At 35.8% G+C, this 19388-nt stretch overlaps 2 protein-coding genes and 1 long non-coding RNA gene across 6 annotated transcripts; 1 reads left to right on the plus strand and 2 right to left on the minus strand.

Moving 5' to 3' along the window:
• Positions 1 to 6856: 6856 nt before the first annotated feature.
• LOC132197253 (uncharacterized) lies at positions 6857 to 14964 on the minus strand. The gene is made up of 4 exons (XM_059620412.1): positions 14846 to 14964; positions 8086 to 8401; positions 7642 to 8003; positions 6857 to 7323 (listed from the first exon to the last, which is right to left on the minus strand). Exons 2-4 carry the CDS (start codon positions 8392 to 8394, stop codon positions 7161 to 7163), a joined length of 834 nt encoding a protein of 277 aa, XP_059476395.1. The 5' UTR covers positions 8395 to 8401; positions 14846 to 14964; the 3' UTR covers positions 6857 to 7160.
• Positions 14965 to 16152: 1188 nt separating this feature from the next.
• LOC132197557 (uncharacterized) lies at positions 16153 to 19385 on the plus strand. Of its 4 annotated transcripts, none has more exons than XR_009441873.1 (5): positions 16153 to 16171; positions 18516 to 18640; positions 18704 to 18774; positions 18838 to 18907; positions 18962 to 19385. It is a non-coding gene; the product is annotated as an uncharacterized LOC132197557 (long non-coding RNA). The 4 variants fall into 4 exon arrangements; XR_009441870.1 differs by lacking the exon at positions 16153 to 16171 and adding an exon at positions 18033 to 18127; XR_009441871.1 differs by lacking the exon at positions 16153 to 16171 and adding an exon at positions 18298 to 18318.
• On the minus strand, positions 16997 to 18049 carry LOC132197556 (uncharacterized). The gene is made up of 2 exons (XM_059620903.1): positions 17892 to 18049; positions 16997 to 17837 (listed from the first exon to the last, which is right to left on the minus strand). Exon 2 carries the CDS (start codon positions 17808 to 17810, stop codon positions 17259 to 17261), a length of 552 nt encoding a protein of 183 aa, XP_059476886.1. The 5' UTR covers positions 17811 to 17837; positions 17892 to 18049; the 3' UTR covers positions 16997 to 17258.
• Positions 19386 to 19388: the final 3 nt, after the last annotated feature.

The following is a 19388-nucleotide window of genomic DNA, read 5'->3' on the forward strand; positions in this document are numbered from 1 at the left end:
CAGCGGCATTCTTGAGGAAGTGCGCTTCGAATTAAATATATACACACACTTCCTTTGTAAAATTTAATTGGCATGTCAAAGAAAGTAAAAGGACTGAGAGACAGACATAGCCTCTTTTAATGTTAATTTAAAACTGCTGATAAATAATGGAAATATTTGATTTTATTACTTAAATATTCAAGAAGTTTTTTTTAGAGACATGCAAAGCAAATGTATAACATAAATAGCATATTCATATTAATTGCATTCTTCACATGTGTTTACAGTGTTTATATTAATTAATTTTGTGTTGATGCAAGATGTTGTGTATCTAAACGTATTTAAATGGAGAATAAATAAATAAATGCATGATTCATAATCATTTATAGAGAAGATTCTGAAACAATAAAAGGGTGGAAACGATGATGCGCAGGCATAGAAAAAGTAAAATTGTTGTGGCGGATATCATTAGAAAACGGGGATTCATAAAATCAAAATGTATTAAAAATTAGGTTTCGAAAAGATTAGGATATAAAAAATTAATTGATTTAATTTTTTACAATTTACTGTACTAAATAAATCATATGTTTATGTCAGCATCATCTCGAATGGCTCTTAAAATTATTGATACCATTTTTCAATTAGAGATAAACTGAAAGTACAGTTTAAATCCGAAGTAATTTTTGTGACTTGTCATCAAAACCTCATTATTCTGATGCAAGTTTTAAGTTTTAAGGGCAATGTATATTTAATTAAAAATTAAATGCCTTCCATTCTTTTTTATTTTTACTTTTTTAATTAATTGAATTGCAAGTTACAGCGCTTTAGAAGTTCACTGACATCTTTAATTCTCAATGTAATGAGGAAAGATTGATTGAATCGTACAACATTGTTGGGGCGAGTCGTCGAGTCTCGCGGCGTCAAAGGTGGTGTAATATTTACCGCAGTGTGCGGCGCGTTGGCAGCCGTTCAAATGAAATAAAAAAATTCCCGGAAAATAATGGCAAAAACATCAATAATGGAGCGGCCGCATTATAAACGAGCGGTGTTTTATTATTTATTGCTGCATCTTCTTTGCCTTTCTGACGGCACTCGCTTTTCCAACCAACAACCAGTAGCAAAAAATCGGCGCGCCTGATGCTTTTCCTGGAATCTCTGTCTGCATACGCGAATGGCGCAAAAATAAAATGCGAAAGCTCACGTCATAGCGATTTTTCCACCACGTTTCGCAGACGAGCCAGAGAGACTTGAATGTTGCAAAGAAACATGAGAAAAAAGTAAAAATATTAAGAAAAGAAAATTTGGAATTATATGCAAAATGTATTAATATAAAACAAATTCATTTTTTTTTTTTTTAATCTAAATTTTGAGCAATTGCTGTACAAATTCATTCATTTTCTTTTAAAAAAAAGTTTTCTGGATTTGAAAAAAAATTGATTGGCAACCAAATGAATAAGAAGATTAAATTTAATAAATTTATCACTTTATATTATACCGAATTTCTCCGATTTCCGCTTTTTATGTGAGTGGAAGATTCAATTTTCCGAGAAAGGGTTGCAACTTTTGCCAACGTCGTAAAACAGCTTGGGCATTTATTTTCCGCGAAAACCGGCTCCTCTCGTCGCTCGCACATTACTTATTTTGCCAGAGAGGACCTTCCTCACTCGAGGCGTCGTTTGCGCCACGACGCAGGATTTACTCGTACAAATACACTCGCGTGGAGAGAAAAGAACGTAAAAGGGCGGAAAATAAAAAGATGCAGAGGAAGCAGAAGAAAAGTTTCCGACGTGTTCTCCGCAATAAATATAAAAATTGGCCTCGTTTGATTTATTTGCGCATCCACCTGGTGCCAGCCGCAGCAGAGTTATGGTCTGGTTTGCGCCAGCCCGCCCGCCGGATTGAAGGTTATCCCGTGTTCGCCAAAGAAAGACACTTTGCTGGCGCTTTTCCCAGCGCCCAAACGACCGGCGCACCCATTGTTCGGCCGCAACCCCTATCGCTGCCACTGACCTTTTACTATATTTTATGCATATTTCAAAGGCAAGATTCTATGTGGTGTTGGAAAATTAATGATGCATAGCAGAATTAAAAAAAAACAAATTATAAAATAGATAAAAAAAAATTTAATACACAAAAATTTTTCAAATAAGATTTTAAATATATTGCTTGTAAATAAAATACATATTTTGTCACAATATTTTTTATAACTATGTAATGTTGTCTGGTTTCTTTAATTAAATTTGTATTCAATGTGGTTTTAAGTCTGGATTATAAATTTTTAAATTATTTCGCGTTTTTTCTTGAGACGAACGCTAGAAAAACGGTACTTTTATGACTGTGATAAACAAGTACCAAAATTTAATCGTTCTTAGAGAAAAACTTTATTTTTATGTTCATAGTAATTTTCTAAACACACAATTTGAATGAAAAAAGAAAAATAAATTAAGAAAGACATTTTTAAAAAATACAAAAACTATATAATCTTCAATTATTGTAGACCAATAGTCGATCAAGAATATATTAAATTGTTTGTTGTTGTCTATTTTTTTTTTAATGATATCAAAGATATGAAGCACTCTCATAATAAATATTTTGCAGTTTAGCCATGCAACATTGGCTTTAGAAAATTTTTCTAAGCTTTTGAAGGAGCCACACTCAATCTCAACAATATTTTCCCGCTCTCGTTTCTTTCTCGCAACAATAGAAAACCGCAGGAGTCGCGAAACGACGCCAGAAAAGTCGCCGCACCACTGGCGAGACTGGAGAGCGCCAAAAAAAATCCACCAGTCTCCCATTTATAAACAAGGTGAAAACGTGATTTTTTTCGCGCACCGCCTGCCCAATTAAATTTGACGGGCGAATTTCCGCCGACATGCAATATTTTCGGCAATCGGCGGCACCAATAACCGTATAGACGGAGTGGCGTCTCCGTACTTTCTGCGCCGTGGATAAACAGCGGGAGAAAGAAGCCTTATCATATTGCTGCGCGTATTTTTAAACGCCTCGCCGATCTATCTGCGTGCACTCTGCCATGTAAATACGAGAATACCGCCGCGAAGCAGCCAAAATATTTGCACGACGGCGTCTCTCTGCCTCGGCAATCAATCACCCCGCGCGCGCTCTCGTCGGCTCTAATTTCCCGTCTTCTATACATGCATTTTTACGCTCCACTTTTCCATCTCGTGACATCTTATCGAAGCCCTTGAGACAGACGTGAACAAGTGTTGGCGTAGATTTGCAATAATATTTTGTGCCAATAACGCACAGCTTTAACGTCGAAAATTGTATTGAGTGCAATATATGCATTAATGCAGCTAAATAGATCAAGAGAAACGTCAATGACCTGTTTGAATAAATGTTTATATCATTAGTTTGAATCAGGTTTGAACTAACAAAAAAGTTGTCAAAGAAATTAAAAAAGAATGGAGTAAAAACTTGAGGAAATTTACAACAATTCTGCTTATAATAAGAAAAAAATTGATAACTGTGACCAAGTAATTTGGCTTACATAAAACTAAATAAATATATTTATTTTATTAATATTTTATACAATTTGTAAATTTTATCTTTATTAAACTATTTTTAATTTTTGTGTAAAGAAATTTAAGGGATGTATTCAAACGGACAGGACTCTTACTAATGGAAACATTTTCCTTAAATTTTTAAATACTTTTGTAGTTTAACTTAATCAAAAGGCTACCGTTAAGATAATGCTAACTAAATTTGAATTATTATTTATTAATAGCTAATTGCCGATAGAAGTTTATTATTTATTATGCTTATTAAGATATGACTTTAAGTAAATTTGTAAATTTCTTATCTCTATATGAGGTTATAAAAAAAAATGAAGTGATTGAACATAAAAAAAAGTACAATAATAGCATTATAATTTCTTCAGCTTCCCCCATTCATTGTATTTTCTTGATTCATTAACATAATATAGCTCACTCCTTGTGTGTATGCAATGTGCCGTGATTCTTTGTTTCAGTATGTGGCCTACGCACCAAGGCGCATCTCTCGTCGCCAAAGGCCCTAAATAAGTCAAGTAAGCAGTGTATTGTGTATCCGTGGGCTGTTCTTTTCACCGCCTTTGTTAGAAAAGTCACACATTACAATATGAATTCCTTTCCCGCAGAACAAATGCAGGACCGTAAAGAAGAAAACGAAAGGTATTTATTGCCAATAAAAATGCTCGGGGGAAATTGAAGCCGTGGGGAATTTTGGCGCGACGAAAGCCGCGCGCGGCAGTTCACAATCGGAGAATGAGCGGGATTTTGCGGCGTTTTTTCAGCACCTTTTTCTGGAAGGTGTTATAATCCCGAGCTTGCCGCTGCGAGCACACCTTTGACGAACCCTGCTCAGTTTCCGGCGGCCCCTCTTTTGAAATTAATGACTCGGCCGTGTGCTGTCAACCCAATCTAAGGATTACGGATGCACCCCCGTGGACCATAAAAGAGAGATTGATGATAAAAAGAAGAACTAAATTCTCATTTGGTATGCATACTTGTCGCGGGTGTAAAAACGCGTGTATATTTTATGATGGCCGCGCTCCAGAGGCTCCCAGAAAATGATATGGAAATATGCGTGAGCGCCGGACAATGGAGATTTCTTGTGGTGTGTTTGTGTGTGTGTGCTGGTCAGACGACCCGTCGGGGAGGCTATAAAGAGGCCGCTGCTGGTGATCGGCGCCTTTTTGATCGCTAGGAATTCAGTCTGCTGCTTTATGGCCCATTTTTTGTAAGCGTTGTGCATGTATGCAAAAAATTTATGGCCGTTTTGAAAACAAATTTTTTGTATTGTTCTTTAACTTTTTTATTCAAATTTATTTAAATATTTATATTAAAAACGTTTTCCTACAAAATAATTTAAAAATTGATATTTCAATTTCTTCAAAGTTTTTAATGTTAAGCGAATTGATTTAGCTGACAGTTAAGAGATCAAGTGATAAATCAGCCAATTAAAAAAAAATCAAATGTGAGAGCTTTTTTTAATTCCAGCTTAAAAAAATACCAAATGCGAATATAAAAGTAGGTTTATTAAGGTACATTAAAAATCTAGATCGGTTTCAAACGAATTCTTTTTTTTTTGGTTAGGATGAAATATTTGTAAAATTTTTGCCCTTGACTAGGAATTTTATCTCAGCATCTATCTGATCGAATTACACATTTTGCGTGATATTTGGAGAGGAGTTGAAAGAGGACAATGGGGTCCATCGCACGTCAGCGGCGCGGCGCATACTTCACACGCGGGCGACCAGGGTTCCATTGAAAGGAGCCATAGGCGCAAAGTTTTTCTTTTCACACCCTGAATGGCGTGGCTAATAGTCGTCAGTCAGTCATTCCCTTTTTTTCCTCGCGCGACTGCTCGGCGCCATCGGGATTACTTACACCTTTTATAGTGCCCATCCATATACAACTGAGAGATGCAGTGAATGCCACCCACAATTTAGTAATTGCAGCTGCGTTCGCTTCCAAACGTGGCGGATTATACGAGTTTTGTCACCTCGGCTGCTGACCCGCGTGCGATCAAAGCCTAGTCGTGCGTTCACGTGAAATTCTCGTATTCTTCGTGGGATTCACACATTCAAAAGTATAATATGCTACAAAGCTGTACCGTAATGCTGGGGGATTTTTTTATGTGCACTGCACAACAATAGAGATAAAGACACAATTCCCTCAAAATTAAATAATAAGTTTTTTTAAATCATGCATCAATTACAGACACTCAAACATACATGCATAATTATTGTAAATAATTTAATATATTGGGTGTAAAATTTAGATAAAAGTGCACTCAAATAAAAAACAAATCAATATTTATTACAACTGAGCGCAACAAATACCAGAGGTGCTAATATATTGATTCAATTAGATTTTCACATAGAGAGAAATCAATGTATAGTGAAAACTCAAAATCCATCTCCCCCAGCTAAAACGTTGTGAGCTCGGTCCTGAGCAGGTAATGCTCTTTCTTCACCTCCTTGTCGCTGGCCCGAAAAAGTACAAAAAAACCAGTAGTAATTCGTCGGCAATAAAAACGACGAGCTCACTGTTTGCCGCTTGGGTGGCACCAAAGAATAGCAGTTTTATTTGGTGTGTGTCATTGAGAATTGGAATTTTAACCATTTTTATTGTGGAGCCCGAAATGAAAAGTAAATAATAAATACACGCACAGGAGCGAGACACACATTCAATTGAAAAACGAGGTGGTGATTTTCGAGGAACGACGCGGTTTATATGAAAAAGCGCTGGCCGCGCGCGATTTCCCATTCAGGCACTTACAAAGAAACGGAGAATTCCTGCTGCATTGTCTGGTCCAGTGGCGCCGAGGCATTATTTGACAATTTGTCATAGGCGTCATTTTTTAGAGTTTATTGCCTTATGCAGCACAAGGAAAGCCATATTCAGCGTCGACCACCATTGTGATAGAATTATGACTTTGCCGGGGCCCGAGCGTAATTATTTCCAACAGAAATCTTAAGTACTGTGCGCGCGGCCACCCAAAAATTTTAAGCACACCCCAGTTTTATAGCCGAGGAGTTATCGTAAATTTTATAAGGCACCGTGCCGTTTTGTACAAATTAGCCAAACTCCAATTTTATTGCTGGCAGCACGCTGAGATCTTAAGGAAGAAACTGCATGCCTTTTGTCACGTTTCATTTTTTGTGACGCGGCGGGCTGGCTCGAGTCGGACTCGCGTGGATATGCAACCTGAGTAGCACACGTGTGAGGCGTGTTGCGTACGTTGAAGAATTTACTCAGAAAACCAGTGTTTTCATATTATTTTAATCACTAACAGCGATTCACTTCTGAATAAACCATCAATTGAATAAAAAAATAGTTTCTCAGTTTAGAAAAAGAAGACGATTTAGTTAAATTTGACAATAAATTTTATTTTACTTAAATTAAAGAAACATTAATAAAAATCAGCACTTTGTCCTATATTTATTTTAATCATCTATTACAGCTACAGCTATGTACACTTAAAAATATTTTTGTTAGTCTGTGACCTTGCGAATGAACTTAAAATAATTTAATCGTTGCTCAGGTTATGCGCACCAATGGTAAAAATTTAAAATAAACTAAATTGGATTCCATTCACTCTAGTCTGTCAATCAGTCTGTGTCTCGTGGACCTAGCACGCACTCTGAAGCTTAGAAGCAGTCTTGAATTTGCAGAAAATCAGAAATCTTCATGAGAGTTCTTTGGCAGACCGCATTCACAGTCTTTTGTGATTGTGTAGGGCACCGGAAACCACTTGCAGTAGAACTTTTTGTCGATGGGGTTGGTGGATGTGTGTGTTCCATTTGTCCTCCTTATTCTGGCATTCATAATATCTTGTGTCCTAAAATTATTTCAAAGTTTGGATTGGTATTGATAAATTTTGAGCAATTAAAATGATATCGAAAAGTGTGGCATGAAAATTTTGCTCCAAAATTTAGAATTCAATCAATATAGAATATTAAAATATGAATGGTTGAGTTTTTAATATTTTTTAGCATATTAAAAAATGATTTAAATGTGGATTTTTTGATATTTTTGGATTATAAGCTCATAAAATAGGAAACATTAAGTTGGAAAAGATAGTTGAAAACTGTATTACCAATTAGAGGATAAATAGGTCTTGATTAGAATGATCTGAAAAATTGCATTTAAAACTTACTTTGGCAAGCAGATCCAGCGGAGGATTATGACGTTTAAGGGCACATTTCTGCAGGCCAGTTTTCCTGGAGGCCATCCGCAGGTCTGTTGGTGACCTCCCACGTGGTCGGTGTCAATGCCTCCACTGGCGCACTTGGTGAACAACAGCTGCCGCGGCCAGAACAGTCTGTCCAAAGTGACCCACTGTTCCGTGGTGGAACAGTTGGCCAAGGAAAAAAGCAGCTCGGACGCCTCATGGGCCGTTTGGTGGGACCAGCGCCTCGGCTTCTTTTGCTGCCTGGCCGCCCTCCACAGCGAGCGCACCGACGGACGCGCGAACTTCTTTTTCCCAAGATGACTTCTGACGTTCAATTTTCCCAAAGACTGAAAGAAGAATTTATAATTTATCTGATTCAACTCTTATTTTTTATAACCTTTATTGGTGAATAAAATAAAATAAAATTACTTTTCTATCTCTTCGGCTCAACCGCATGAACCTAGGATCCCATTTCCCCCCTTTCTCCATCATCTCCATGAGTTCTGCAGGATTTCGCTCGGCTTTGGTGGGCTTCCTTGCAGGTCTTTTGTTGATGGACTCTGTCCAGAAACCAGGCGGCAGGTATGTATCTGACTGAAGGCCGTGCCGGCTGCTGCTGTGCATGGACGGGGAGGCGTCCGAGGTTAGCAGCTGGTCGGGCGAAATCCTCTCAGTGGCTTGCGTTGGACAGCTCAGGACCACCAGCAGGGACATCAGCACCACAGTGGGCTGGTCCATGTTAAACCTACAGAAACAGATAGTGAATAAATAATATTGATCAATCTTTTTTTCTAAAAATAGATTTTTATAACCTTAAGCAAATGTCATTTTGTTTAAATATTTTACTGAAAAACTTTCTTTTCATCCGCTCTCTGAGATTGAAAATTTTTATGTATCAAAATATTTTTTGCCATGTACGACATAATTTATTTAAATAAGAAAAAGTATTGTAGCTTTAATATCTGAATAATTTTACTTTTAAGATTTAATAAAACGATTTTTTTGCTCTCCTCTCCTTGTTAGTATTAGGATGCTGTGTAAAAAGATAAACCAAAAATCATGCTGTTTATTTTTCTCCTAAAAGATCCTCAAAATGTACACAAATGGGTGGCCCCATTGCACACATATGTTGCACACGTGCAATAATACATCGTGCCGAGCCTGCAGCGCGTTGACACTGCACGCTTTTGGAGGGGTCGATGTTTCAAACGCCATAATGTATCTAATTATTCTAACGCGGGTGTTGACCGACTGCAGCTTTTGCGTCAATGAATCGTTTTAGTTCATCTGATCGCGAGCTCAAAGTGTCAATTTCCAGAATTCACACTTTGGAAAATGCGGGGAATTCCCCATTGGTTGTTCATTTCTTGGGCAAACAAAACGGTCGGCCTTACACACATGAAAAAAATGTATATAAGCATGAGAGCGAAGACGCGCCGGTTATTTTTTCTTTCTTTTATTCTCCTTTGTGTATTTGCCGCTGCTATCTCGGCGTACATATCGCACTTGGTCTCTATCATCAAGGTGACTTGGAATTTCGTCTCTTTTGTTATGCAAATTTGGTGCCATGGACCCTGCCGCGGCATTAATATTCCACAGTCTGGTTCCTAAATTTAGACAAAAATCGACGGCAACAGCTATGTGCTCTGCCAAGTTTCGTTATATCAACAACTGAACATTCGAGACGGCGATTGTATAACGGCCATCGACTAAATGAAAATTTTAAATAAAATAAATATAACAATATAACTTTTGCTTTATATATATAATATTTCAATATAATTATATGAATACCAATATTGTAACATAATTATCCTTTAATAGCGGTGCGGAGAAAAATTAAATGAGTGGAATATTTATAAAAAAAACCTAAAACTGCAACAAACAGATAATATAATTATAAGGCATTCATCGCCTATACATGCAATAAAGAGATCAAAAAATATTTTTTGTTTTATTCAGATAAACCTCCTCCGGTAAGAAATTAAATTTTAATTTACTAACATTAATATTGTTTTTTGAAAAAAATATTATATTGTGTTCTCGAAACGTAATTCCACGTAAAAGGAGATTAGTGAAAAGTTACTAATTTAATCAATACGTATTGTTAATTTATTTCGAATTTCAAATATCATTTTGAAATAAAATTTTAGTTGCAAATTGTGTTTATTGATCTATCACAAAGGCAATAAAATTGCTGCCCATAACGGGATACGCAATAATATTATTCCCTAAAATCATACAGTTTGATATGTATAATTGAGAAAAGGTGAAAATGGACTCATTCACATTATAATTTTAGTAATTTTATTTTTACAATTTTACAAAGATAAATTTTATTTTATTTTTATATTAATATTTAATGTATTTTGAATATTATGATTAAAATTAAGTATAGTTATAAAAAAAACTTATGTGGACTGGACTGCTGCGAAATTGTGATGCACAAGAGTTTTAGGCTATAAAGTGCCATAAATTTTCTAAATTGGGTAAACAAATTAGCCATACCCAGTATATTGCCTGTTGGTTATCTCAAATTTTTACATTGTTTTTGACAATCTGAAACGCTTGCATCTGATTTAGTCCGCAAATATGGAGTTCTTGAACTGCTGAAATGAATTTACTTTCGAGGAATAAAATTATTGCCATTTTAATATTGAGATAATATTTGATAATAAGGAAGTTTAAAAAAATATCATATATTCTTCTCCATGACGCATTTTCCACAGTGAAAGTTTTAAAGATCCTGTTGACTTGATAGTGTAGAATTTAAATTTTTGTATGATGATTTACATGACGCTCATCATATATTGGGAAAAAGTTGCTAGTTGAAATTTATGAGTATACCGGCTGAGTGACAGCGACAGCGACAGCGTTTGTCTCGTTTTAATTCTCCGCGTAGCTACACAGCCGATATTAAATTTTCGCGATGTTCTACCGCGCGACTGGGAAGCATTAGAGCCGCTGACGAGGATATATAATCAAAGAGAGACTTACACGTGTACACGCCGAGTGTATAAATTGTATAGGTACATATGTCTGTATCAACCAAGTCGAACACACTATACGAAAACACACACATGCGACCGCTGCCCACTCACTTTAAAAACTGGAATTAACTTTTTTAATGAAGGTCAAACGTTGCAGACTGCACACAAAAAGAAGTAGTCTTAATGTGGATCGCAGCTCTCGGCCGCACGCTCTCCGCTTTTCGCCCGGGTTCCCATATTTGAATATACATTTAAACAGGCCATTGATATATATTTTTTCGCGTTTTTCGAAAGGGAAATTTCGAACCGGTGAGTAAGGCGGACGAAAGCAGTCCAAGTTATTATTGCAGCCGCGCTCTCGACATTTTTTCTGAGAAAAAGCTTTCCTTCCTCGTACGAAATAACTCTCTGCAAAACAAGAGGGTAGAAAAAAATGCGCGAGAGGGAATTAAAAAGGAATCCGCCGCCGAGTCTCAAATTAAAGGCAATAAATTATGGAAAATAAAAAGGTTGCACCTTTGCGGAGGAGATCGAGCGTTAAAATTTTAACCGCGCGCAGAGACAGAAAATAAACGCGAAGCATAAATTTATTTGTGGTTTCACGGTGACTTTTATCAAATTGAAATATTTCAATGGGGCCATGAAATAAAATTCATGAGGCCGATAAAAATTTCCCAACGGAAAATAAAAACAGATTAATCAGAAAAAGGAGTTAAAATTGTCATCCCATAAAAGTTCCCGAAAATGGACCGTTTTAAATTTGGCAAATTTTAATTGCTGGATCTTAATTTTAATTAACTTATAAGTATGAAGCTTTACAAAAACAAATTAATTTTGAAACTATTGATATAATTAACAGTGCGCAATAGATTTCGAAATAGTTTTAAAACGTTTAATTAAAAATATGGCTGTAATAATTTTAATGTATATTTTGCATGAAAAATATTTAATGTTAAATTTAGTTTGATTGCATTTAAAATGCAAAATTTTCAAAAGAATTTTTACGTGGATTCAGAGTAGAGTGTTTGACGGGACCAATTTTTGAAAATTTTCCCGTCCCGTTCCCGAATTTTTTTCAAACAATTTCCTGAGTCTGGTCCCGTTCCCGGGAGTGCCTAAAACGAAATTCCCGGACCCGTCCCGAGTCCCGATTCCTGCAATCAGCTATTAATCGTCCAGTTTTCGTGGTATGCAAATAGCACTACTCGTATGTACTGCGGGTTGCTTAATTTTTATAAATACCTCAAATTTCTAAATATTGTCTTGATTTCTTAATTTATTTATGTTTATGTATATTTTTTTTAAAAAGAAAGTGCGAAAAGGAGTTTGCGATTAGAAAAATATGCTATTCAAAAACTTTTAATTTGGACTTGAAAATTATAATTCATTTGAATGGAATTGAAAACTGATTTATCTTTGCAACTAACTTCAATTTCCCGGTCCCGCGTCCCGTCCCGTTCCCGCTGCTCTGAAAGAAAACGGTGCCGGTCCCGCGGGAAACCCGCGGGAAACCCGCGGGGACCCGCGGGGACCCGTCGGGACCGAGTCCCGTCAAACACTCTAATTCAGAGTATTATTTTAACACAATAACCGCGTGAAATATTAATAATGATAATATATAATTTAATTATATACAATATTTTAAGCTGAATATTATATACTCTATATCTTCAAATCAAATATTTTTTTAAACTATTAACACGTTTTTTAACCGTAAAATTGAAACCAACCGACCTGCTACTTTGTCATGTCCAAACTAAAACCTGCAAGTGGGGGAAATTTATAAAAAAAATTAGCCTTTGAATAAGACCGCAGCAATGTTTTGAAAACAAAATAAACTGCAAAATATAAATATGCGCAAAAGTTCACAGTGGTTCGGAGCATGGTTTCCAAGAATTCTTTAAAAAGATGATTACGTTTCACTTTAGTGAGTGACAACTTGCTTATGAAAGTCTATAAATTTGATGACTTTTCAATTTTTCATGCACCACAGAACTTCAGAACTTATCAACACATCATGAGAAGAACCAGAGATATTTCTCCAGGTTTATTTACATCCGCGCACATCGATCTAAATAACCTCACACCCCACTGAGTGAGTTTATGCTCAAATTAAGCTCAGCAAACTTTCGCCTCGATTTATCGAAATGAGAAGTGCGTTAAGCAAAATTAGCTCTACATGTTTTATTATTAAAGGCCTGCCAACACATTATCGCGTCACTCAACTCGCAACATCAACATGGCACTTTTATTTCATATGCTAATTTGAAATGAATGCAATCGAAGATAGAGTTGAGGATAAATTGCGTTTCACGAGAGCTGTCAACCGCGAGCTCTTTGTGAGCCGAGGCAAAAAAAAAAAATACAAAATGAAGAAACGCGCGCGCACACACAGCACGAGAAAATAATCGGCGAGAGCGAGCAGGATGCTTTGGTCATATTATTTATTATTTTTATTGCTAAATGGCACTGACGCCTCCAGAATTTCATGTTTTTCACCGCTTCGAGTTTATGCATGGTGGTTGCATTCCCATAACAATTCCGTCTGCACGACGTGCCCTTCAGCAAATAATTAACCAGCACAGCCATAAAATGTTCGCAATTTCCACTAAACTTCACGGATTTTCGTAATAAGCACCCCTAAACAAACTACAAAAATTCATTTATTTTATGTATAAGAAATTAATGAAATAAAATGGCGAAATAATAAAATAATTGGTCATAGTGCAAGATGATTGAATTTTCATAATACTACTGTCATTGTTTTACCTAATTTGGCTTCATTATTTAATGAAAAATAAGTGTATATTTATTTAATTTATATTTAAAGAAAATAAAATCAATGTATACAACATTGTTGTAAAGTTTAATATTAATACAATAAATTTTAAATGTTAAAGTACAAAACTCTTAAAAAATTAAATAAAAAAACCATGAATTATTAAAAAAAACTAGTAACAAAATATATATATAACTAAAAATCATTTAACTATTTGCTTACTTTAATAGAACAATAGAAAGGCGCTGCTGCTCTGGGTCGCTTGGTGGTGCAGACGGGACAAGAAATTCCCCGCTCGCATGATATAATTATACAAATGTCCTGCTGCGCGAGGACGGCGCGGAGAAAAAGGCACGGCGGCTGCAGCTACCTGGGAAGGCTTACACGAGAGCGAGATGCAGGTGCACGACACAGAGAACAATTTTAATTCACTCTCTCATACACCGAATGTATGTACGCTTGTGCCGTGTTCAATCTTTTTTGTTGTAATCCCTTTAGCGTGGGTGGGACAAATGAACACAAAGTGACGTCACCTTTAAGTAATCAGAGACGACGATGAACCTGCCGTGCAGAAAAGAAGAGACCCCTCTAATCACCGCAACTCCATCTCTCTCCAAACAAAAATTGTACTCAGTCAGCTCGTACATACTTGTGAACGCGCCCATGCAGTAAATTATTGTCGTGAATTTTTAATTTTCCTATCAGAGACGTTAACCGGTCATAAATAATTCTCTCGCTTGAGAGTATAAGAATTATTAATAAGTGACAATGATTCCGGATATAAAGTTGATTGAACCTAATTATAAATTGCAATTTTTTTGTTTAATATGGAAAAAAATTATAAAATTTATCAGATTTATGATAGAGGAATTTTGAAAGATTATTTACTTCCTTCAATGAAAATCGCGCATTAAAATGATTTAAATGATCATTATAAAAAAAAAATGAAGTGTAAAATTTAAACTCTGTCTCTACAATTTTTATATAAAAAAAATATTTGTTTTATAGAGTAGAAAATTAATGAATATTATTACAATTTTATTGATTTTTCAATTTAAAATTCATGTAATTATTTGCAATTAATTTAATATAAAATTATAATTTGTAAAAATAATTTAACAGTCAAATTTTAGGAATCTTTTTAATTTTTATTTATCTATTTATTTGAATTTGCATGTAAATTAATTAAAATCAAAGAAAAGTAAACGCATAAAGTTGTGAATTGTGAGGAACTTCAGAAAAACTAACTGTCAAACGACGCTTTGTGAAAATAATCGATTCCTGACTGTTTTTGAACTCGGACAACAGTGACCCTAGCTAATAAGAAACCAGTGTTGACCCTCAGTCAAACAAAGTTGAAAAATTTGAGCGAATCACGAGAGAAAAGTCGAGAAAAGCAGAGTAATAATAAGGTACATACGCGTGAATTTGAGCGCTGGTCGGCTCGACTGCACTTCTCTCTCGCAGCGGCTGTGGTCCAGGAATAATAGTGGTTGGTGCCACGCTGTCTGCCCATTTCGGTCTCCCCTCCCTGCTGCCCACTTTTTTTTCTCGACATCATCTTCTTCTTCTTCTCTCCCCCAGAAGATGCGAGCCACCTGTGCTAAAGCACCTTTCAACCCACCTCATTGTTCGACCATTACTGCCAAACATCACAAAGGTTTTTTTTTTTTTTTTATTTATCGAAACACATGCATGCATGCCTTTGCTCTCGCGCTCTCTCTGTGTCGCACACAATTCACTTCTGTGGGAAATCAAAAAACCCAAAGCAGCGGCCGAGAGCCTGGCCTGCTCGCTCCCCGCGGCTCACGAATATTTTGCGCCCATTCTAATATAATTCTATGCTCTGTGCCGCGCAGCGTCCATCCACCTGCAAACGCGACTTCCTTCACTCTCGGCTGCTTTCACTTGAGTAAAATTACAATTCGCCTATTTTACTTTTTCATCTTATTCATGAATAAAAGTGTTTCCAACTTTTTGGAAAAAATATAAACTGCTGCGGGTTTGCATAATATTATAATGTATTATAAGCAACAAATAAAAGATTCAACAATGTTTAATCAAATACGGACTATTATATTAAAAAAAGTAAATATCATAATTTTCTTTCCTCCTCCTACTTTCTGATTGCACGATCGTGAATATTAACTGGGGCATTATTCTTGCTCGCTTCGAAGAAAGAGGCCTAAAATATGCAAACGAAGTTTCGAAGGCCAATGGTGTGAAATTGCAGGAAACTCGTGAGGCGAATTGTTATTACGCAAATAAAATTTTACTCGCGGACGCTCGGACCAAACGGCAGAGAGATTTCCTCGGCGCTGCTCTTACGGCCTCTTGGTTTTTATTAATCCGGCCGATTTTCAAGTGTGTGTTCCACAAAAGTTGAGAATCAATAAATCAAGAGGAGCCCGGCATACAGGAGCCCTGGTTGCGGCGACTGGGCGATATTTGAGATGCTGACTGAAGCACACACGGCAAGAGAGCAATGGGCGGGCGGGCGGAGGACGCAAATGGCGAGGCGCCACTACTTGGAGCTGTGACGGGCGCCGTCTGGCCCCTACCTGTGCGTCTGTCTGCAGACCGAATTAATCACCAGCCTCGTCCTGCCACTTTTTATATCTGCAGATAACGAGCGATTATCAAAACGTGCCGCCTCTGCCAAATGAGGCGGCAAAAGAAGAAGAAGCAGGATCATGGTGTATTTTGTATTGTTTCAACAATAGCAGTTTCAAAATTAGACTTTGATGTAAGTAAAAGTTAAAAAAAATATAAATTATTGCAAAGTTACTTTGCTTTACTCAAATTTCCTGATGATTCAATATTTGCTGAAATCGGATGAAACCCGTTTTAATTTAAATCAATCTTTTGTAGTAAAATATAGATAAAATGTTTGGAAATGTATCGCATAAACCAATTTAATAATTATTACCGAATCTGTTTGGCATAATCAAAAAGACACTTGCAAAACAAACATTAGATTAAAATAATATAAAAAAATAAATAAAATAAAAACATTATATATTAAATTTTATGAAAAAATATTCAATTACAATTTTAATGTTAAAAATATAACCTAAGACTATTGCATTTAAGATTTAAGTTAATTATTTGGCTAATAAAATATAAATTTGATACAACCATAATGAAATACTGTTGAACATCCGTTAAGTAAGAAAAGCTGAAGCAGGATTTATTAAAAATACAGTTGATTATTCTGGTTGCGTATAAAATTGCAAAGGCAAAGAAAATATTAGTTTGAATTTCTATCATCACCAAGAATTTTTAAGAGATTAAATATGAATAAATTTTTCCTCTCCTATCTATGAGAAATGCAAATTATTTAAATTATAAAATTTAGCCCCTGGACATCGTAAGCGCCACCTTAAAATTGAGTTAAATTAACATAACACTTATAGGAACTTCCTTTGTTGACTTGATCATAAATAACTTTGATAAAAAAAGAAAATTTCTACGCTAAAATTGCCTTCAGATCTGAAAATTATCCACTTTCGAGTGACCTGATACAAAATAAATTGGGTAAAGTTGTAAAGAAATGATCAATTTAATTTAGTTTGCTTTGAACATTTTATTTTGTTAATTTTAAATGATGGTAATCAAATTTTTGGGTTTTAATATACCATTACACTAATTTTAAAAATATCAGAGAATGATTGTGTTGTTTGCAACATAGTTTAATGTAAGGAAATTAACACAGACTGATATTGAAATGTTTATGTTGCTCCTAAAGCCTCAAACACACATTATTATTTGCGAGAGCGGCAAGAAAGTTAATTACAATAACATTAATTTTTGCTCTCGCGCTGGGTCAGTGGTTAATCTTTGGCTTCGGAGCTCTGTTTCTCACTGTCTTTGTCAACACTTTTCATATCGACGTCGTCCTCCAACTCAGGGGGAAGTTCAACGTCCTTCAAGACTGCCTCCAGCTTGGTCTTGGACACTTTGGTTTTGAGCTTCCTGTTCATGAGATATGTGGGCGAAGACACTTCCAGTCTTTTGACCATTTTCTTCCTCTGCTGTTTCTTGGCCTTTGTGGTAAACAGAGGGAAGCTAATGGCTCTTTTCTTCTTCTCAGCAGTCTTTGTCTCCGCAGGAGTGTCTTCTTCATTTGTCTCTTCGTACACAGTCTCAAGAAGGTTTTGCTTGGGCACCCTGAAGTTTTCATTCAGATATAACTTGGTCAGTTCCTTTTCACTCAGATCTTTTTTATTCTCCACGAATCTTTTCCTCTTCACCGTTGCCTTGTCGTCCAAGGCATTCACCAAAATTGGTCTTTTCCGCAGTCTTCGTGTACTGCACGAGGCCAGAACGATTTCCTCTTCCAACTGCAGACTTTCCACGTCCTCGTTCAAATCGCTGTCAGCCATTTAGTTGCCTTATTTTGTTCAAATTTCCTACAAAAAGTCCTGTTTGAGTTAACAAATATTTACACGAATAAATAGTTTTACCTAGAATTAGTTAAAAAAGAGTCAAAGAGTTCGAAATTAAAGCGAAGGGCTGAATTTCATGCCATGTTTTTGTCCCTCTTCCCGCTAATCGTGTTTTTGTTTGAGCACTTTATTATTTTGAGAGTCATCATCATCATCGATCATTTTTTGAGCTGCAGCAACATCTGTTTTTGTTGACACCACGGCAGACGGCACCACACTCAGCGCTTTTTAAGTTTTGACACGACGTTTTTTCGGTGAGGTTGATTTTAAATTTGATTTTCAGTGTATTTATTGAGGTCAGAATTTGTTTTAAACACTGACCTGTCAAAAAACGAAGTTTTGATTTTCTTATACATATACCGATATATACATTATTTAATCTTGAAAAAGTTCTTTGACTAATCTTTTAACTTATAAGCTCTAAATTTTGGAGAAGATCACATACGTAATTTAATTTTTATACATTCCGCTATGATTCATGATTCTTATCTTTGTTTGTTTTTTGCTGTGCTGGCTCGAGACTGCACAAATTTGAATTTTTCTGAATTTTTCAATAAAAAATTGCACATAAATTATTCATGCGTGAAGTAATTTTGTTTTAAGTTTTAAACTTTAACATAAATATTAATTTATTGTTGGCAGTTTCTTCAGAGAGAAAACTACTGGAAAAAATGATGAAAATGTTCATTTTCACCCTTTTGGTTGCTGCGGTCCTAGCAATCGACAAGCCCGAGGAGGACAACAAAGCAGTACGAGTGACTATAGAGGTCTGTATAATAATTTTATTGTTTTTATATGAATTAAATACTGAAATTTAAAATGTTTTGCAGAGTTGTGGTGGGTGACGATTGAATCGTCTTCCAGAGATAAAAGCTTTTATCCACGAAGATGTACCTCAAATGTATTAATTTAAATATTTTATAAACCCATTGCGAATTTAATCAATTTTTCTAAAACTTTTCAGCCCAGAAGCAACTTTCCAGCACGTCGGTGGAGCTCCGCCAGAGGCAATTTTTTACAATAAGGACGACAAGGTTTTCAAGAAACTTAAGTTACAAAATTTGAAATCAACATATTTTGTCCTCTAGGAGATCTCTCGAGTTGAGCTTTCTGATAAGTCCAGAGAGCAGTGCATTGAGCTTTTGGCCGAGCACGGCTTCTACAAGAAGGAAGTTGCTGACGAAGGTGCCGATGATGCTGAGGACAGAGAGGAATTGTAAATTCTCTGCCTTTAAAATTTATTTGTGATTTGGGAATTTGAATTTGCCAATGAATGAGAACTTCTGTTCAAGTATTTTATGATGTGGCTAATTTAAACCTGAAAAGGGTGGTTGGCTGCTGATGCTCTCTTGGGCTGCAGATCCATTCAATGGCAAGGGCAAGTTTCCCGAGTGCAATATTATTTCACAATTTATTTTTCCATTAAGTGAACTTTGTCGATTTTACTTAAGTTTACGATAGAAAATGACCACAAGGATTATTTAAAAATAAAAACGCAACTTTTCAAGCGTACAT

The sequence above is a fragment of the Neocloeon triangulifer genome, unplaced genomic scaffold (genome assembly GCF_031216515.1).
Source record: "Neocloeon triangulifer isolate White Clay Creek 2 clone unplaced genomic scaffold, ASM3121651v1 ptg000012l, whole genome shotgun sequence".
NCBI lineage: Eukaryota > Metazoa > Arthropoda > Insecta > Ephemeroptera > Baetidae > Neocloeon > Neocloeon triangulifer.

Bases quoted from the DNA above. Each gene is read 5' to 3' on its own strand.
- LOC132197253 (XM_059620412.1), bottom strand. From the start codon at position 8,394: ATGGACCAGCCCACTGTGGTGCTGATGTCCCTGCTGGTGGTCCTGAGC. The intron at 8,004-8,085 runs GTAATTTTATTT...TTCTTCTTTCAG, and splicing joins TGAGCCGAAGAGATAGAAAA to TCTTTGGGAAAATTGAACGT. The intron at 7,324-7,641 runs GTAAGTTTTAAA...AAATAATTTTAG, and splicing joins CGCTGGATCTGCTTGCCAAA to GACACAAGATATTATGAATG.
- LOC132197556 (XM_059620903.1), bottom strand. From the start codon at position 17,810: ATGGCTGACAGCGATTTGAACGAGGACGTGGAAAGTCTGCAGTTGGAA.